Here is an 18,212-nt window from a genome sequence, read left to right as displayed (position 1 = left end):
ATTCCTTAATAGGGCTGCACGATATCTCCATTATCTCCAATAGCTTTTTAACCGTTCCCCAGATTTCCCAGGCAGCCTCGTGTCTCTGCTGCAGATGTGAGAGTCCCTTTCATTCGATACCTTAAATGACTCTGTAATGGTTGTAATAAGGAGAAATGTGATCTAGTCTGAAGTTCTGAACGCTCCGGTTTGATCTTATGGTGAAGATCGATGCAGGTCGTGTGATGTGTAATCATTTTGTCAGGTTAGTGCTCACTTGTTGACTTTTTGACTACTCTTTATATAGCATTCAAGTCCACTATATAGGGAAGAAGTGAACATAAAAAAAATGTGAGCGATTTCAGACACCGATGTACATGCCATATGTCATAGAATACGTCTGTGGACACTTTCGTCATAAATTTTATACAGTACCTATCCTGTAGGGCTGCAACGACGCGTCGAGAAATGCGTCGACGCTTCGTATTATTTATTTATATTCCGGCGTCTTCGGAGCTCAAATAGAGATATTTAGGTGACATCCGAGAGATTTTCAGGCCTCCTCATAGACATCATGGTGTCAGTTTTTGCCAAGGTCCAGAAAAGTACTAAAGACAAAAGTACTAAAGAGGCCTGAAAATCTCTCGTATGTCACCTAAATATCTCTATTTGTGCCGCCGAAGACGCCGGAAGTTCTCTGAACATGTTTAACGTCATGTGGGTGAGTAAAAAATCACACAAAGTTGATTTTTGGGTGAACTTCCACTTTAATATTGAAACACAAACACTGCATATATGAGCTGTTCTGTGTATATATATATATATATATATATATACATACAAATACACACAGTGTTTCTTTTTCTCACACATAAGCTGTTTCCAACACTACTAAAAAATGGATATACAGTAGTGCACTGTATTGGGTGTCAGCCATTTAGTAGGTGTTCGAAAGACAAGTGAACAATTTAATTCCTAATATCGAGCATGCTTGAGATTAAAAATAGCAAGTGTGATGAAAAGAAATCGGTGTAAATATATTTTGTAAACAGAATCTTTTTATTCTTTGTCATATTTAAACAAGTTTTACTTTTGTCTCAATATGCACAGAATTCTCCGGTGATGCCTGTATATCCACTATTGGACATTATCACTAGACAGATACTAAAAGTGCACTTAGTTAAAGAAACAACGATATCGCCAACCTTTAAAATGGCCATAATTAGTAACTCTTTTCTTTAAATTGTGATCAAACATTATCTTGCATGTGCAAAAGCTATTTCAGGTGTGAATGTCAATTAACACAGAACTGATGATACTCCAAACATCTCGCGTTTTAATGACTCATCATGGCAGTTTCACACTTAGGCGAGCACGCGGGCCTGCGCTTCTGATGCGAAAGCAGCCAGCTGGTCTGTTACAGCCATCTAAAGGAGCAACTTCAACAGAACAAGGCCGCTTACGACTAGAGGGGAGCCAATTAACCGCTTGCATAACACTTCACTGTGAAGTTCATCTAGTGCTGTTAAGAGCCATAATTGCTCTGGTGGACGTGCGAGAGAGATGGAGATGCAGAGAGAGAGATGAAGGAGGAGGTTGTCTGGAAACATTTTAATCAGGCGATTCTCTTCGGGGAACGTGAAAAGGTTACGCGGGTTTGTTTTTTGTCACAGAAGGCTGACTTGGTGGTTGTTTCGGTGGTACGTGCTGCATAACGATCTCTCAGCCGTGGTGTGTAAACAAAACATGCCGTTTGTTTACTTACGCCTGATGTGCGGAACAGGAGCGTGTTTATAGATGCAACCTGAGTGTTAATTGAGGGACCGAGACCTAATCAAAGAATAAGAAGCACACTTTAATTATCCAAATAATAACCCTCTAAAATGATTGACTGTGTGTGTGTGTGTGTGTGTGTGTGCGTGTGTGCGTGCGTGCGTGCGTGCGTGCGTGCGTGCGTGCGCGCGTTTACCACACTCACACTCTCTCTAAACCTCTCATTAGCTGTTATTGACTTGTCAGTGGCTGTGGATGGGTTTGACACCATTCCAAACATGCCAGCTGTCTTTCAATTTGGATTCTAGCGGAACGAAGGCATCAGGAGAAATGGGATATGTCATGGCTTTCAGTTCTGGGATTTTTTGTTGTTGTGATATACTGTAGGTTTAGATGACATTGAAAGCTTTGATTTTTCTGGAAGGTGGTAATTGGAGGAGCTGCAAATAGTGCGTGACACTCTGTTCCAAAACCTACTGAGATGTCGCCATTGGCAGCGTTTTACGGCTTCATCCCAAACATGAATCTGTTCCAAAATGTAAGCTGTATAATTATGGTATCCCTAGGATATCTTGCTTTAGGCAGATTCTGAAACAGCATTGCATGCACTCATTCACAGAACAGGCAACAGGGAAAACTTAATATCACATTTCAAATTTTAATTGTACCTTTAATACTAACCATTTTTTGTGTGGTCTGTATATTGTTATGCGTGTCAGAAAAAGAAGATATTTTGTAGTATGTTGGTAACCAAATGTCTGTACCCATACACAAAACCAATAGAAGTCAATGGGTACTGCTGTTATTCGGTTACCAACATTCTTCAAAATATCTTCTTGCGTGTTCTGCAGAAATAAGTAAGTCATTCAGTTTTGAAATGTCAAGAGGGTGATTAAATGATGACAGAATTTTTATTTTTGGGTGAACTATCCCTTTCAAACTAAAATAAGGCAAGCCCCAAGTATACTTAAAGGAGTAGTTCACTTCAAAATAATTTTTATTCCTACTATGGAAAGTCAATGGGGACTTATTCATCATATCATTTTTTTATTATTAGGAATAGCGTATTTAATCAATAAGTGTAACAAAACATAAAAATAGTAGTTAAGTTAAAATTAAAACCATGCAAATAAAAAGCCATCATCCTTTGGAATTTCCTCCCCCTCGATCGTGACCCCTGAGGTGATTACGTCACATTAGCAACCGCATTAGGTTAGGTGCAGCAAGTCAATTTAGAGCACCACGTTAAACATTCCCATATGTGCATGCAGATTATTTTTCAGGCTTTAAGTTTAGGATATTTTTATTTGTCGAAATGAAACGTTGGTTAATATTGACCAAAGACAACGCAGGGAGGCCAGCGGAGGAGGGCGGAGAAGCGCCGCAGACAGAAAGGCCATCGTCCTCAGGTACGAATAGAGGCCGGCGTTTGCATAAAGAGGACATCCATCAGCACTCGAATCAGTTTGATGAAATTTGACCATCTGTAGTAATAGTTCATGGTTTATGTTTAACAACAAGTAAAATAATGAGTAAATAACTATAAAGTCATATTATGTTAGACTGTGTTCTTTTGTGTTGTCATTATTCGTGTGTTTGGATAGACCTAATTAGCGCATGTGCGCAATGTTTGTATACTTTAGCCACCTCCGAGGATAGTGGGGGTCTCTAGTCTCGAGTTTGGGAACCCCTGGTTTAAACAAACAGATGCTTATTATGTATCTGAGACGGCAGACAAGTCTCAGGTTAAGTGTTCTGCTGTTTTTAAATAAAGCAGTCTAATAGAAAAGGGAAAAGAGTGTAAGGCCATGTTCACACTTGACTTCTTTTTTTAAGTCTGTTTTACATAATCCTATGGAGTAAATCGTGTTTTCAAAAAAGTTCTGAGCTCTTTTTTAAACACCAGTGTCTTTTTCTGCAGCTCAGAGCGTCTTTTGAGGTTGAAAAAAATTTAACTTTTCAGAATTTTTTTTCCCCTATGGCCCAATTCACATTTCGTGTCTTTTCCGGCAGGCACACGCAAATAGGGGGCGACGCATGCGCGTCACGCAAATTTTTCTAGGCGTGTCGGCGCCGCATCGAGATGGAAATAGTTCAACTTTTCAGAGTGCCGGGTCATTTGAAGAGAGAAAGCAGCGCACGGTTTTAGACGCGAAATGTGAATCGGGCCTATCTCAAGCACCTTTGTCACAGCTAACCAATGACAGAGACCTGTTGTTTCCATAACAACATGCGAGGAACGTGATTGGTCGAGAAGGCTCAAGCTCGAAAAAATAAAATGGCGTCCGAAACACCCGTTGGAGCATAGTTTTGTATTAATGTAAGTTTAATTTTCACTTTCAATAAGTTTTGATGCATTTCTAGCGAGAATTTAGTATTGTAGTTTTTAAATATGGTATTGGTTATAGCAAAGACGCTCTCTGTTTATAATTCAAATAGACTTCCGTTACGCTGCCTATGAAGCCTGTCTCTCTAAGCTGCCTTCGTGGACAAATGCTATCTTTGAATATGCCGGCTGCTATTCGTAAAAATGCACTCATGGCGTGCATTTTTACTACAGTCATGCCAGAAATTCATAGACTTTGCAATTTTGAGAATGAAGCTCTCGGTGGCTCACTTGAGACTAGATGATGGCACATTTGCGGAGTATGTTTTCCTTAAATGTGCCGTAACTTTCTCTTGTGGTATTTTCTCTAGTTTCAGCTCTAATTGGCACAGAGGGAGAGTGAGAGGCTTCGTGTTACATTGTTAGTTTAAAGCCCCACATGATTACACTGGAGCAGGTGGCCCACCACAGCCACCGGGAAGGCTAGAGATTCTGTGTGTGTCTGCGGTTGTTTGTGTGCGTGAAAGCGAGAGTGTCTTGGTGCATAAGTGTAATAGCAGGAATTATGAAATGGTCATTTGATGCTAACTTCTGGAATTATCAGTCCATTAGCATGCTGGTGTTTGGAAATCGTAAAAATTGGATCTGAGTATGTTTTACTAAAAGTTGACTGAGAGTAGATTTTATCCAGCTGGCTTTAAAGGTCCAATGTGTAATTTTTTGGAGGATCTAGTGACAGAAATGCAATATAATATAATATATTTTGTAAATATGTTATCTTCTTTGGCAAAGAAGTGAAAATGTGACAACATCTTAGTCCTATGTTAGCCACTATAGTGCTTCAAAAGGGAGGGGTGGAGTGAGCTGTTGGTTGCAATTTGCAACTTTACTGCTGGATGCCGCTAAATTACATACACTGGACTTTTAAGAAAAATTATGCAAAATGGTGGGATTGTGACATTACAATGACCAATTAAAAGCAGAATCACTGTTCAGAACGTGGGTAGTTAACAAAAAAACTACACATGTGTCCTATGGTGTAACAGCAAAATTTTTGAAAACAAACTGTTAATAATATATCATTTTACATTAATAATATTTATATTAGAGAGATTTATCTTCATTGTTAGTTAGTTTTTTTCTGTCATACCATAGGACACATGCGTGGTTTATGTGTCAACTACCCACATGCAGTTTAGTGCAAATTTGGTAAAGGTGGTGTTCAAACTTGTTTTATACCTACTATGAACTGATTCTATGGCCAGTTGGGCATACTGTGTATTATTTTTTAGAAGTGTTCAACATCAACTAAAAGTTAGTCAAAATTAGTTAAGATAAGTATGTAAACTTACCTGCAATTTTACATTTCAAACTGAGTTGGTGATCTAGAGGCAAGTTACAGATTGCAGCTTTAAATAATTTTTCTTGTAAAGAAATGTACACATAAGCACAGTTTGACTTGCTGTGCGTGTGTTCACTACTCTCTGGATGGGTTAAATGCAGAGGTCACATTTCGGGTTTGGGTCACCATACCTGACAAATAGGTCACTTTCACTTCACTTTATATGATTTGTTTTTTCATTGCTCATAAAGAATTGCCATAGCATTTACACTGTGGCACATGTATAGAACATAGATTAATCAGAGTTAAGAAAGAAAAGCTAAGTACAGCTAAGGAAACAGAACTGTACAGAGATGAGTGTGGATAAATTGAGTTAGACACAAGGTAAGATAATATAAGGGCTGTAAGGCCTCTCTCCGTGCGGCTGTTGCTAGCTAGACTTCATCAGCAAAATTTAATGATCTGCTTTCTCTACCTTGTTGCTAGGCAACATTGCCTGTTCAGCACAAAGGGCTCAAGCCATGGATTCCTGCAAGTGGGCTGGCATGAGGTCACCGAAAAGGTGTAGAGATATGTATGTGTATGTTCATGTGAATCTAGGCCTAGTTTGTCTGAAATGACAAATGACTACACAATATACATTGGATGGAAAATAGTCAGAGAATTTCTTAGTTAATTGTTTTTTTGTGTCAGTGAATGCTTGATGTGGTTACTTAGATTGCAACCGGTGTGTAAAACTTACACTTCTCACAGTTGGACTGAAAAATGATGCCATACAGTGCAAAACATTACTCAGCCTAAAAATTGAAAAAGGCATTCTTACAATATTGACAAAACCCCAGTCATGCTAATACTTTGCCTTTACGTCAGCAGAATTTTCAATAACAACAAATACATTACACAAAACCAAATCTTTAATATTTTTGTCATTAAACTACAAGTACCAATTCTGTGAGCTCTAACAATAAATCCTTATAGAGTACAGTAGAGATGAAATATTTTTGTTTGCAAACCCCAGAAGCAAGTTAGCATTTTAGCACTTCCGGTTCCATCGCCTCAAAGTCAATGGGTTTTTTGAATGGGTTTTGGTAAATTTCCTAAAAATAGAATCTGTGGTTAACAAAACCTTTAAATATATATTAAACTATGACATAACCAGTTAGAACCCGCTTGTGATTTTTTAAAGCCTAAATTGTGTCTTAAAATTGGTGGTTGCTAACAAGTTACTAAAAGCGACTACATCCTTTGGCAGGGACGTTAGACATCATTGCGCTTATAAATCTCACAAATAATGCAACATGGGCACAAATCTCTAAAAACATGGATGGGGATTCATTCACGGAGTAATTACTTACTGGGGAACACGTTTTTAATAAAGTTTGAAAAAGTTGTTGGCTGCTTGGTGGTTGTGACATTGATATCGAGCTGCCGTAGTGTAGTCTGGTAGCAACATGTTAGCTTTTTACTTCTGCCGATTGTATTTACTTTGTTAAAAGTTACGAATGTGTTAATTTGTAAAGATTATCTAATTATCCAAAACTATGAGAAAAATTCATAGGCTTTTGGTCGAGGGAACCAGTCCATGGACCGTTGGCTGAACGTCTGATGCATAAGGCACACTTTTCTGGATACACATCAGCACGTTCGAAGTCGTCATGTGATTGGTTGAATTTTCAAGATTTCCAGGAAACGTACGTGTTGTGTTCTTTAACGGTCCGCCTAGAAACAACACAAAGCCGTGATTGGTTGCTTTACCTGTCAGTCATATCTCATATGGCCTCTTGGGCGGGCCTTGGCCAAAGGAAAGCGGCCAAAGTTTCCAGACCTTCAGTATGAAAGTCTGGCTACGAGAGACTAGTGCCGCACTAACTTCCCTATTGGCCTACAAAAATATGTACGGTACTCTAATGGCTCTCTTCTTTAAAAGATACTAATGTGAGCTGGGACCTGTGTTAGCTGCACATTACGTCAGTGTGTGATAGACTTCAGAGCTGAAGAACACCGTGTGTTTGTACACTGAGGTAATTTTAGCACCAAATGCTCTTCTGTTTTAGGGCCTAGGGAGATAGACGCGCTTCTTGTTCAGATGTTATCGGCCGAGCACAAACTGCACAACGGAGAATGCTGCTACCGTAATTAGGATGTAGACTGCCAGAGAGCAAAAACAAGAGAAGCAATACTCACAGTGTGTGAAAGATAGAGCTGGGGATTCGCCAAGAATGAATTGTGGGCACTGATAGTGTTATTTATTTGCGCACGCTGCTTATTGTCTTAGCAACTTGTCTTAGCAAATTGCGTCGAATAACATTGAATTCCATGAAAAATCTGAACATACAGTACCAGGGCAGATATTTGGTGGACGTGCAAGTGTATTCTGGGATTTTATTGAATTACTGCACAAAACAGGGCTGAGGTTAAGCTGCCTACCTACAGTATTTTTGGCCACCATAGGCGTACACATAAACCTGCCTATGAGGTCCAAACATACACTCACTAAAGCTTTAAAACATTCCCATATTTTACATTCCTCACTTGCCCAGAAATTACTCCTTTCTGGACAAATAGAGAGAGAGAAAGATAGCAATGACCACAGCATAAAGGACTGTAGGGTATGGAACACTTTCCTGACCGATGGGCTGGCTTTTTTTTAAGCTGCTATTGATTTGACTTCAGCATAAAAGCACGCAAATTTAAAATCAGCTGCTGGATCTAGTGTGTGTTTAGTGGAGTATTTGAATGTGTAATGAACCTCAGCACTCCTGAGGCGTTAGTGTGGATTACTGCCCTTAATTAATTTCTGCTAGAGAGAGGAGTAGAGAGAGAGTAGGTTAAAAAGGGTAAACCGATAGTGTGTATGTAATAAGTAGGGAGCAAAGCTCTTGTAAGCTTTTGTAATATTGTGTGCATGTGTGTGAATGTGTATCTGTGGGTATATTGGCCTGAGGGTGAAGAATTCGGTGTCATTGTGAATGGACAAGCCCTCAGTAGGAACATTGTTCATACCGCAGTCTTAAAGCTCGTACACACTGCGACGATAATCGCACGTGCTTGTCGCCATCGTTTTTCGAGACGTTTTTCGGCGTTCATACCCAAACGATTCTTACTGGCGATGAGCCGAGTGAACGTGCAAATTGAAATGAAAAACCCCGATACACAAGGTGGCGCTGCGCATCTTTATGCTTCTGACACTCGCTTGTCACACAGATGAAGAATTTATCTTGCTTCCTCTTCGTCAATGTGTGCCTGGCAAGACCGTTTTGTGCTTGAGCGCCACCAAGTTGTGTATTACTGTAACTTCAGCAGCTCCAGGCACGTGAACAAAAGCACCAATCTCATTGGTCGGACAGTTTTTAATGCGGCCCCTCAAACCAAAAAAGTCTTTTTTTTCATTGCCACCTGCGCGTCGGTGTGCACACTCACATTGCCGCCCTTTGTTTAGTCACAAGGCATTAAACGTCGACGATCGTCCCGGTGTGTACAAGCCCTTAGTCAGCACTTGAATACACACTAGCATCCATCAGATTTCTGCACCCCATGACACGAACGCACGCACTCACACTCGCGCGCGTTGTTAGCTATATTTTACTTAAGATTACTGCTTTGTGATTAAGCTTTGTAATTGTACTTGATTAAAACTGAGGCTGCTATGAATCCATCGCAGCTCTTTACAGGCGGAGGGCAGGGAGAAAACATGAAAGCCGTGAATAATTATTGTGTCGTTTTGTACTCATCAGTTATATAGCTATTACATTTTTAATAATTATCCCCAGAGCCCTTTTTCAGTTTTTCCTTATTTTTCATTCTGATGTTGAAGAAGTGGCTGAGGCCAGATGTTAGAAAAGTGTTTTATTCCCCAGAATGAAATGACTATTATAATCATGTTAATTGCCTGGGCTAAATCCAGACATTGCTCTCTGACCAATTGATTCTTTTGTCTCGTGCAAATTTAATTAAAAGACTTTGTCCTCTCATAACACGAGGCAGCTCTCATGAAGCAACCTGTTGTGTCGTCTTTGATGTGCTCTCGAGTTTGTCTTTGATGCCTCTCGTCTTACAACGTGATCTTATTGCTTAGAACCACAGTGGAGCACTTTGCCAATCAGTATATAAAACACTCCCCATTCAGGAAACACCAGTCTGAACATTTTAGAATCTGAAAATGTCACATCCATAATGCTGGCTTTAAAAATACTGCAGGACTCGAGAACATTTTTTCAGTCTGCACGAACAGATTTCTACAACTGCTGCTGTTGGCATGTGGAAGGGTTGTAGAAGATTCTAGAATGACGATTCACCCCCTTGTAGAGCACAGTACCACCTAGATCTGCATGAATAACTGCACGCTATTAAAGGAACAGCTTTGTGACAGTGAATCTGTACTAACTGCCTGAGCGTGAATGACCTAGTTCCCCCCCACGGACACAGTGCTTCATTCGTTCATTCGTTCCCTCGCCTCCCCCTGCCGCTCCTTCCATCTGTCAGCGATTGAGCTCCATTACTTTAGAGGAAGAATGCATTGGGCTTCAAAGCACGAGTCCTTCTCCTTTCCTGCTACGGTGATTGATTTCAGAACAAGATGTTTGCCTTTCACGCCATCCGTGCGTGACCTCAGCGAGCCGTGTGGGGTCTTCATTTACCCTTCCCTCTGAGGAGTCACACTCTTAGATAGACTGGCCCTTTAATTAGATACGTCTTTAATTCAACTCTTATCGTTCTTTAGATTCCTTATTGGGTTGAGCTAATGAAATATTCGCTTTGATTAGTGCCGCCTGTCAGAGGGATGGTTGACCTTTGTTTTAAAAGGAGCTGGTTGTCTTTTAACCTGAATTTGAAGGCTTGGTTGCCCTTTACTCTATCTAGCGTGTAGAGGTATGATCTCACAGTTAAGAAATATCCCACAAGCAATGTTTTATGTACTGCATTAGGTACTGCGTTTAGGTGTTTTTATGCGTGGCTCAAATAGTTTTTAGAATCTGTATTCGTACTGACCATAAACATTTAGGCAATTCCATTATGCATGTGAAATGTTGAGTTATGGATGTGACAAGTATACTCTCAGAGAATGTATTTGTTACCAGTATATTGAACATGTTTATATTTGACGAAATCCATTTTAATAGTGTTTAAACATAAAATATTAGTCTATAGACAAGTTTTTTATTTTAATAAAGGGAAATAAACATGGGTTATGCATGTGACAAAACAAGGACACCATTTTTGAGAGACTACATACTTCATAGGATTTCTGTGAATTGAAATGCATAGACCGGAAGCAATAAACCCAACAAATGGAGAACATAAAGTAGGACATAAAATGGTGATTATATTTTAATTTCATGTGCCCATTTCTGAGAAATATGTATGAGTTATGGATGTGACAATTCTAAAATAGCACCAACCTAACTAGAAAATCATGCTTAAAAAATATAAAAAATGCTTTAAAAACTTGAGAGACCTAACACGGGTATTTAAACCACCAAATATTGACATATGACCTATCAGTAGGGTGAAAACCTTTGTTAAAAACATTTTTTTCATGTTAAGGTTGACATTAACATGACATTATGAAGTTAATACGTCGTACATTCACAACTAAAATCGCTGTATTGTTTTAAAAAGCTATTGCTGCTCCCACAGTCTCAAAACAGCACTTTATATAGTTCGCTTGCAGGTTAGTATATTTTTTTCCTTTAAAGAAGTAATATCTTCCCTCAGGGCCACAGATAAGACTAATAAAACAGAGGCCATGGACAGAATCTCCCGCTCCATCTCACAAAAGCCCATGTAGTTACGCTTGGCAGGGGAACTGATCCCTGGAGTGGCCGCGCTGTAGAACAGGGGTGTAATCATGGAATGGGATCGAAGTGCAGGTCTCTTGTGCTGCTCTTTCATGCTCTCTCATTTACTGCTGGGTAAAGGGGATTTTTTCTCAGTTTGCCCCATCAGCATCACATACATCTGCAGGAATGGTGCGCTTGGCCCACGAACGTCACTAATGAATCAGAGTGTTTTATCAGGGAGAGCCGAAGAGAAGAATTGGGTTAGATTATCACAGGTTGAGAAATATGTTATGGTACAGTAGGTTGAGTCTGTAACATAATGCTTTATGGTGTCTGCCAGGTCGTTATGCAGTTATTTTCTCTCTTGAGAGGGAACCGTTGCAGAGGAGATATGACCAAAGAGAAAATATGAATTTAGAAATTTGATAGACAAATAATAATAATAGTCCATAAAAATAAATAATAGTCCTATCTAAGGGTGTAACTTTGGTTTGAGAAGTGGGGGGACACAAAATGGGGGAAAATCTTTTTGATTTGAATCCTATCACAATTTTTAAATTTTGCATGGTTTTTGATTGTTTAAATTGATTAAATTTCTATTTTTTATTGTGTAGCAAAAGTTGATGTTCATGAAGGGGGAAATTGCGAGTATTGTTTGAGAAACGGAGGAAAACATAGCTTGTAAACCTGAATTTGCGGTCGGAAGGAGATGAGCCGGATGACTTTATAAAATGCTTAATGAGGTTTAGCGTACCTAAACAACGACCAGGGAAGCCCACGTTTCTGTCAAGCCTTGTTATAAAACTAACTGCTGTTAAAAGAACGAGTCCTTATCAAACGAAAATGACGCTTTCTTCCCCATCTAAATCCATTATAAGGAAACAGCTTAACATAGCCTACCGAAACAATGACCACATAAAAACAAACTTATATTAAATTCAAATCAAAACCACGTGATTGAAAACAATCTTTCAGTGATCTATTTTTAGAGTGTGCATGCGATGACGGCGTGTGGTTAAAAAATCATTACAAACAAATTTGAAAGTGAGGGGGACACGAACAGGATGAGGGGGCATGTCCCCCCTGTCCCCAGTGGAAATTACGCCTCTGGTCCGATCAGATTTATGAATCGTGATTAATCGATTCCAGAATAAATATTTGTGTTTATATAATGTATGTGTGTGTGGCATCTATATTTATTTGTATATACGTATAAATATACAAACATACATGTATACATTTAAAAAAATATGAGTATTATATATTTATACATTATATAATATACATACTGTAAATTATATTATTCGCGATTAATCTATTTGACAGTGCTAGTAAATACATTTGAAACTGTAAGACTTTTTGATTTAGTGTGTCAGTTGCTGCAGAATTGTTTTTAAGTAACTTATGAAAAATTGTGTCTGAACTTGAAAAGCATTTGTTGTATCAAAAAGAGCAGCTTTGACATTTAAAATTATAGTTATTTATTTTACCACAGGAGAGTGACACAAGAGTGGGTTGACAATGACAACATTTTCAGTTTAAAGCAAATGTATTTTATGGCCTTTTTAGACATATTTAGACATGTGAATAGATGAAACACTCTTTTCAAAATAATTGTGTATCTTAATTTCTAACATCACAGAAACCAGCAAGAGTTGAGCCAGTCTATTTCTGGATATTACTTCTGTGAATCTCAATGTCTGTCTGTCTGTCTGAATGTGTCTTATTTTTCTGTTCAGACATCTTTACATGTTCTTGGTGATGCAGATGAAGGATAAAACCTGTGCAGACTGTAAAAAACCTACTTTGCACATGAAAGACTTTGCAGCTTTTCAGTAATGTATGTGTGTAAGAGAGTGTGTTCGAAAATGTTTTAAGTCCCTACAGCAAAAGCGGAACTTGTAGAAAGCGAGACAGTAAAGTGAACTCAAGGGAGATGAGCGTGTGTATGGGCTGTTCTGTTATCCAGAGCTTAACACAGTAAATCTCCAGGGAAAAGGAAAAAAAAAATCCAAAAAGTTTTAACCATTGTTTCAACATACAGCAGAATTTGAAAGCTGATTCTCTCTTTATTCGGTCATTTGAAGTTTTTTGTATTCCTGTATGCATAACAGTCATAAATCACAGGAAAATGTTTAAAAATGTTAGAATTGTTTTATAATGTACACTTTAGTATGTGCTTTACTATGGCATGGATGATGGATTACAAACCCTGTCATTCATGGGCCCCAATATAAAATAAAATAGCTTGTTTTTTTGATAACACTGTTAAAGAATGACCACATACATTTGAATAAATTCAATTGTATTTTATGTCCAGAATAATAGAATAAAGATGAACAAAGAGAAAACTAAAAACGGAGAGAAAATTAAAGCAACTGTTTTTCCATTCTTACAACAGAAAAAGGAGGTAATTACCCCAAAAACAAAGTGCTGATGTTTTTTCCAACGATAGACTCAGATGAGCAGACCTCCAGTAATCAAACACATGTCAGATGTTTTCCCTGAGTGAACCTTGTTTAAACTGCAGTCTTAGATTTCGTCTTCTCCTTTTGCCAGCATTCAAGCGTCATCCGTTGTTATATTTAATTCGTCCTGATCCGTGCATGTTAAGGCCAGATGTGCCTTCAGACGGATTGATGAAGTTTGCCATGTTGTTGAAAGATCATTGTAGTTCCTGCAGAAGAAAATCCAAGTGAATTAAACCCATCCGTGTCATCTTGGCGGTGGTTCAAGCAGATACTCGAGCGCTGGTTTCCAGAAGGGTTCTAGTGATTACGGAAGAGATCACAGTGAAAAGCCATCCAAGGTCGCGCTCGGTATACTTCACAAACTCAAGTTTCCATACCGTCAATGATTCTCTCGTGCTTGTCTATCATCTCGTCCAAATTCCAGATGGCCCTGGATTCTTCCAGAATCAAATGTCCCCGTCAGTTGTAGTCCCTGCGTTCCTTATTGTACATTTGTTTGTGGTCTTTTTTTATTTAAATCTGATACGTTTTGAAGAATAAAATGGGATAGTCAAAGTAAACAATCAGTGCATTGCATTGTGGGAGACGTTACTTTGGCATCTACTCCACACATACAGAATACTTGCATGCTGTGTGCAATGTGCGCTAGTCTTTCTGAACATGCATTCAGTTTGTTATTTTTCTGAAACAAATGATCTACGGTTTCATTTCCGATCACCAAATAAGAGACACAGCACGGATGGACCTCGTCCTTCAGCTGGAATTCCCAAAGTGCTGTATCGGAGCTGAAGGCTTGATGGCTGGTTATCAGCCCGTCGTATCTCCCCATTCTGACACGCTCTGCCGCTTACCCGAGACTCCTTCTGATGTCTCTGACTTCACTACATGAAGAAGGCTATTAAACATGTTATATCTCTCAAGCATGTAATCTGATTTGGTACATCATTTTGACATGACGGATCAGCCCTGCAGGCAGATGATGGTATATCTGTGTACATAATACACATCTTTATGTAATAGTTCATTTAAGGGTTTAATTGTAATAGATTTACACATGCTTGTGATGACATTTATCACACACTCATATTACTTTACACACACACAGCTTAAAATGAAGAGAAGCTGAGAAATGTCATTTGAGAAAAATGGCTAAGCTCTTGAAATGAGATAAAAAGAACAGTCTTCTACATCTCTCAAGTTAGATTAAAACCTTGGCCCTGTGAAGAGGTGTGTGATCATTACTTCTACATAAAAAAGGCATTTTACCGTTTTACTGCCTTTTGTATTTTCGGATGATGATTTTCATGTTTGGTCTTTAAAGGAGTCATATCATAAGGGAACAAATTTGACATTTCCTGATGTGATCTTGCACTGTTCCCCAGCTAGCTGCCTGACTTACAATGTTTACAATGTTCTCCATGCACACGAACAGTATTTATTTGTAGCATTTGCATATAGACTGTAGTATATTTATAGTCACTCTCTCAGTAAATTAGTAGGTTAGTTTGTGTATAGGTTTATGCTTGTTTTACTCCACTGCTTGTTTTAATACATGTCTGTATTTATGTAGCACTGTGGTCCTGTGAGGCACGACATTTCGTTCCATTTCGTATGAACTTGAACTTGCTATGAAAACTTCTTAAAGGGGTCATATGGCGCGAATACGTGTTTTTCTGTGTCTTTGGTGTGTTATAAGTTGCCCATGCATGTATTAGACACGTAAAATTGCAAAAATTAAAGTGTCGGAACAAAAGATGCATTCTATCTAAAAGCGAATGTTCACCCAGACCTGCCTGAAACTCCTCGTGTAACCACACCCCGGCGAATGTACGTCACTTCGTAACATGACTTGACTAAGACCGCCCAAATCTAAACGCAAGTAAGGTGGGCGTACCTGTAAATCTCATTGTATCGTCACTGTCGCAGCCATGTCGCGGAGATGCTGTGTTTTTCGTTGCGAAAAGTAAGACTCTTTGTTTGCCATGCCAAAAGATGAGATGAGACGAATGCTTGGTTCTATCGCAAACAAACTCTGTATGATGTATATGGTTGTTTGTTTATAGTCTTTATAACCTCGTATATAAAAAGTAAAACTGTTAGCTGTGGTTTTTAACTATTTAACATCATATTTTTTTAATAAAACCTTACCAATCGTTTACATCCTGCTCAAGTCTCGCTGGCAAAGTTGATGTATCGGCTTGATCATCTTCATTTTCCGTATCAGATTCGGGCTCGAAATGATATAAGGAAGTACCGATGACATTTTATCACCTGTCAGTACAGGTGACAGTACAATTGCTTGGGAACCTGATGGTCCGAATATGGTAAGAGGCCATATTCAACATTTCCGTCAACACTTGCAGTATTCGACCAATCACTACGTACTGGTTAACTGGCCAATCATAGCACACCTCGCTTTTCAGAGCGATGAGCTTTGTGAAAAAATTTCAGAGAGGCGGGGCAAAGAGGAGATACAAACATGCACTGTATGCATTACAGCATTTTTGAACCTTAAATCGTGTATACACATTACATTACATCTAAAACAAACGATAATATTCATTTTAGCCGTGTCATTTGACCCCTTTAAAACTTCTACAGTAAAAGGAGCTCCAAAAAACTTCCAAAACATCACAGATTATTCGTGGAAGCAGGATAGACATTATTATTCCTAAACACCCTGTTTTTCCAATCTTTTTAGTCTGATCTTTACTTTTCTGTGGTACATTTCAGTGTAAATTATTTTGTGGTCCATCACAATGTAATGCAGCCATTGCAGAGGATTTTGTTCTGAAGGGACAGCAGCCAAAAACAAGTGGGAGTCAGAGAGTGGAAATTAGGCCTAGTCATTGAAACACAAACTTCAAATGGAGCTCTGGGTCAAGTGCTAGTTTGAACTGTATATAATATCTTCAGTGTGTTGGGTATCTATCTCACTGTGACTGCTGTCAAATAATGTCATTGATTTGTTCTTGAGCAGAGAGATGTGGAGATACACAGCTTCTCTGTAGAGATGCGCTTTGTCATATTGAATATTGATCCTCCCGTCCAGAGTCCTCTGTGAATGAGAAAGTTGTGTGTCAGACAGAAGCTTTCTCTCCTGTTCTTGAGAATTCTCTTTATCACAGTGCTTGTTTTTGTCATCTGTGGGATGTTACAGTAAAGATTATTTTATTGTGCAACTTAACAAATGCTTGCCGGAGGTTAGACAAGCACAGGGGCGTACAGACTTCAGGATTTTGTAGATATGAAATTCGTTTTAGCAAATAGAATACATAGCAGTAATGGACTTTGTGCTGTTTATTAATGCTTTTAAAAGACAACAGCATTCATAGCTGGTTTACCTCACATAATGTGACAAATTTCAGATGTATTTCAAATTTTTAATGGAAAATATAGGATAGGACTTTAATATACAGGCATATGATCGAGAAAGTCGTTTTTAATTTTTTAAAGTTTTTTTTTATAAATTTGAATATTTATTATGAATTACATTTCTACACTTTTACTCAAATAAAACAACGGTTGCTATACTTTTTATTGTAATAAAGCCATTGTAAAAATTGTATGAAGTAACGATTTTAAAGAAATGTTATAAAAATATTTTCTTCAATAAATGTACATAATGATGCATAGATAAACAAGCATGCATTAAGAAACGAAATAGCTACATTCATCCTCATAATGACATACTTTATTTATGATTAATCACTTTTCTTGTTTTTTCAGTTGTTTTGAATAAAAACGTCTGCCAAATATGTTGATTTCAAATTGTCAGGTTGTAATGTTAAATCCACAATGCTTGACATCTCTGTCTTTCTCTTCCTGTGCGGCAGAAGGACATGACGCTGAAGCCCCACGAGCGAAGGCGGAACCAAGCAGGACCTCTGCGCAAGAAGAAACCCAGCAAAGTGCCGAACGGGCTGAGCTTGGACCTACACAAAGACAGGCTCCACCACAACAACCACCAGCACCATCATTCTGACCAGGAGAACAACCCTGGCCTGGCCCATACACACAGCAAGAAGAAAAAACAGAAGAAACACAGACTGGTGAGTCTATGTCATTTACAGCCTGCTTGTTTTCAACTGATTTTTGTGAAGATGATATATAATTTGTAGTCAATAAATGTAAAGTAATTCTCAATTCTGGGACACTCGACATATTTTGTGATACTTGCTTCCTTATGGTACCAGCTGTTTGTGCTTTCCAGATATATTTGAAATATTGCAAGTTATTAAAATTTCGTTCGGTTGTAATAGTTTAATCACAAACTGCTGAGTCTGGAGTGTCTCAGCGTTACCCATAATTCTTGTGAGCTGTTTTCATTGATTTTTCCTTTGCATCTAATTGCAGTTTACCTCAACGAGTCTCTGTGTTGGTGGAGTTTTTTATGCATTTTTATTACAAATAAATCCTGGTTGCATTGCATGCTGAGACAACATAAATGTTTATTTCTCACAATATGCATGTCGGATGGAAGTCAAAGGGGAGAAACAGAACAGAATTAAATTCAATGAAAGCGGAGCTTGCTTGGATCG

The 18,212-nt window shown here is 38.5% G+C and overlaps 1 protein-coding gene across 6 annotated transcripts in view; it reads left to right on the top strand.

Annotated features, from left to right (window-relative positions):
* auts2a (activator of transcription and developmental regulator AUTS2 a) overlaps positions 1 to 18,212 on the top strand; it is a 285,641-nt gene that overhangs the window by 47,518 nt on the left and 219,911 nt on the right. For 5 of the 6 annotated variants that reach the window (XM_057320675.1, XM_057320674.1, XM_057320673.1 and 2 more), the window contains exon 3: positions 17,508 to 17,723. In XM_057320675.1, coding sequence (XP_057176658.1) covers positions 17,508 to 17,723 — 216 coding nt within the window. The remainder of the gene's footprint in view (positions 1 to 17,507; positions 17,724 to 18,212) is intronic. The other variant, XM_057320672.1, reaches the window with a different exon arrangement.

The sequence above is a fragment of the Triplophysa rosa genome, linkage group LG22 (genome assembly GCF_024868665.1).
Source record: "Triplophysa rosa linkage group LG22, Trosa_1v2, whole genome shotgun sequence".
In the NCBI taxonomy this organism is placed as follows: Eukaryota; Metazoa; Chordata; class Actinopteri; order Cypriniformes; family Nemacheilidae; genus Triplophysa; species Triplophysa rosa.
The sequence above is the reverse complement of the archived record's forward strand: the minus strand, read 5'-3'. Positions and strand labels throughout refer to the sequence as shown.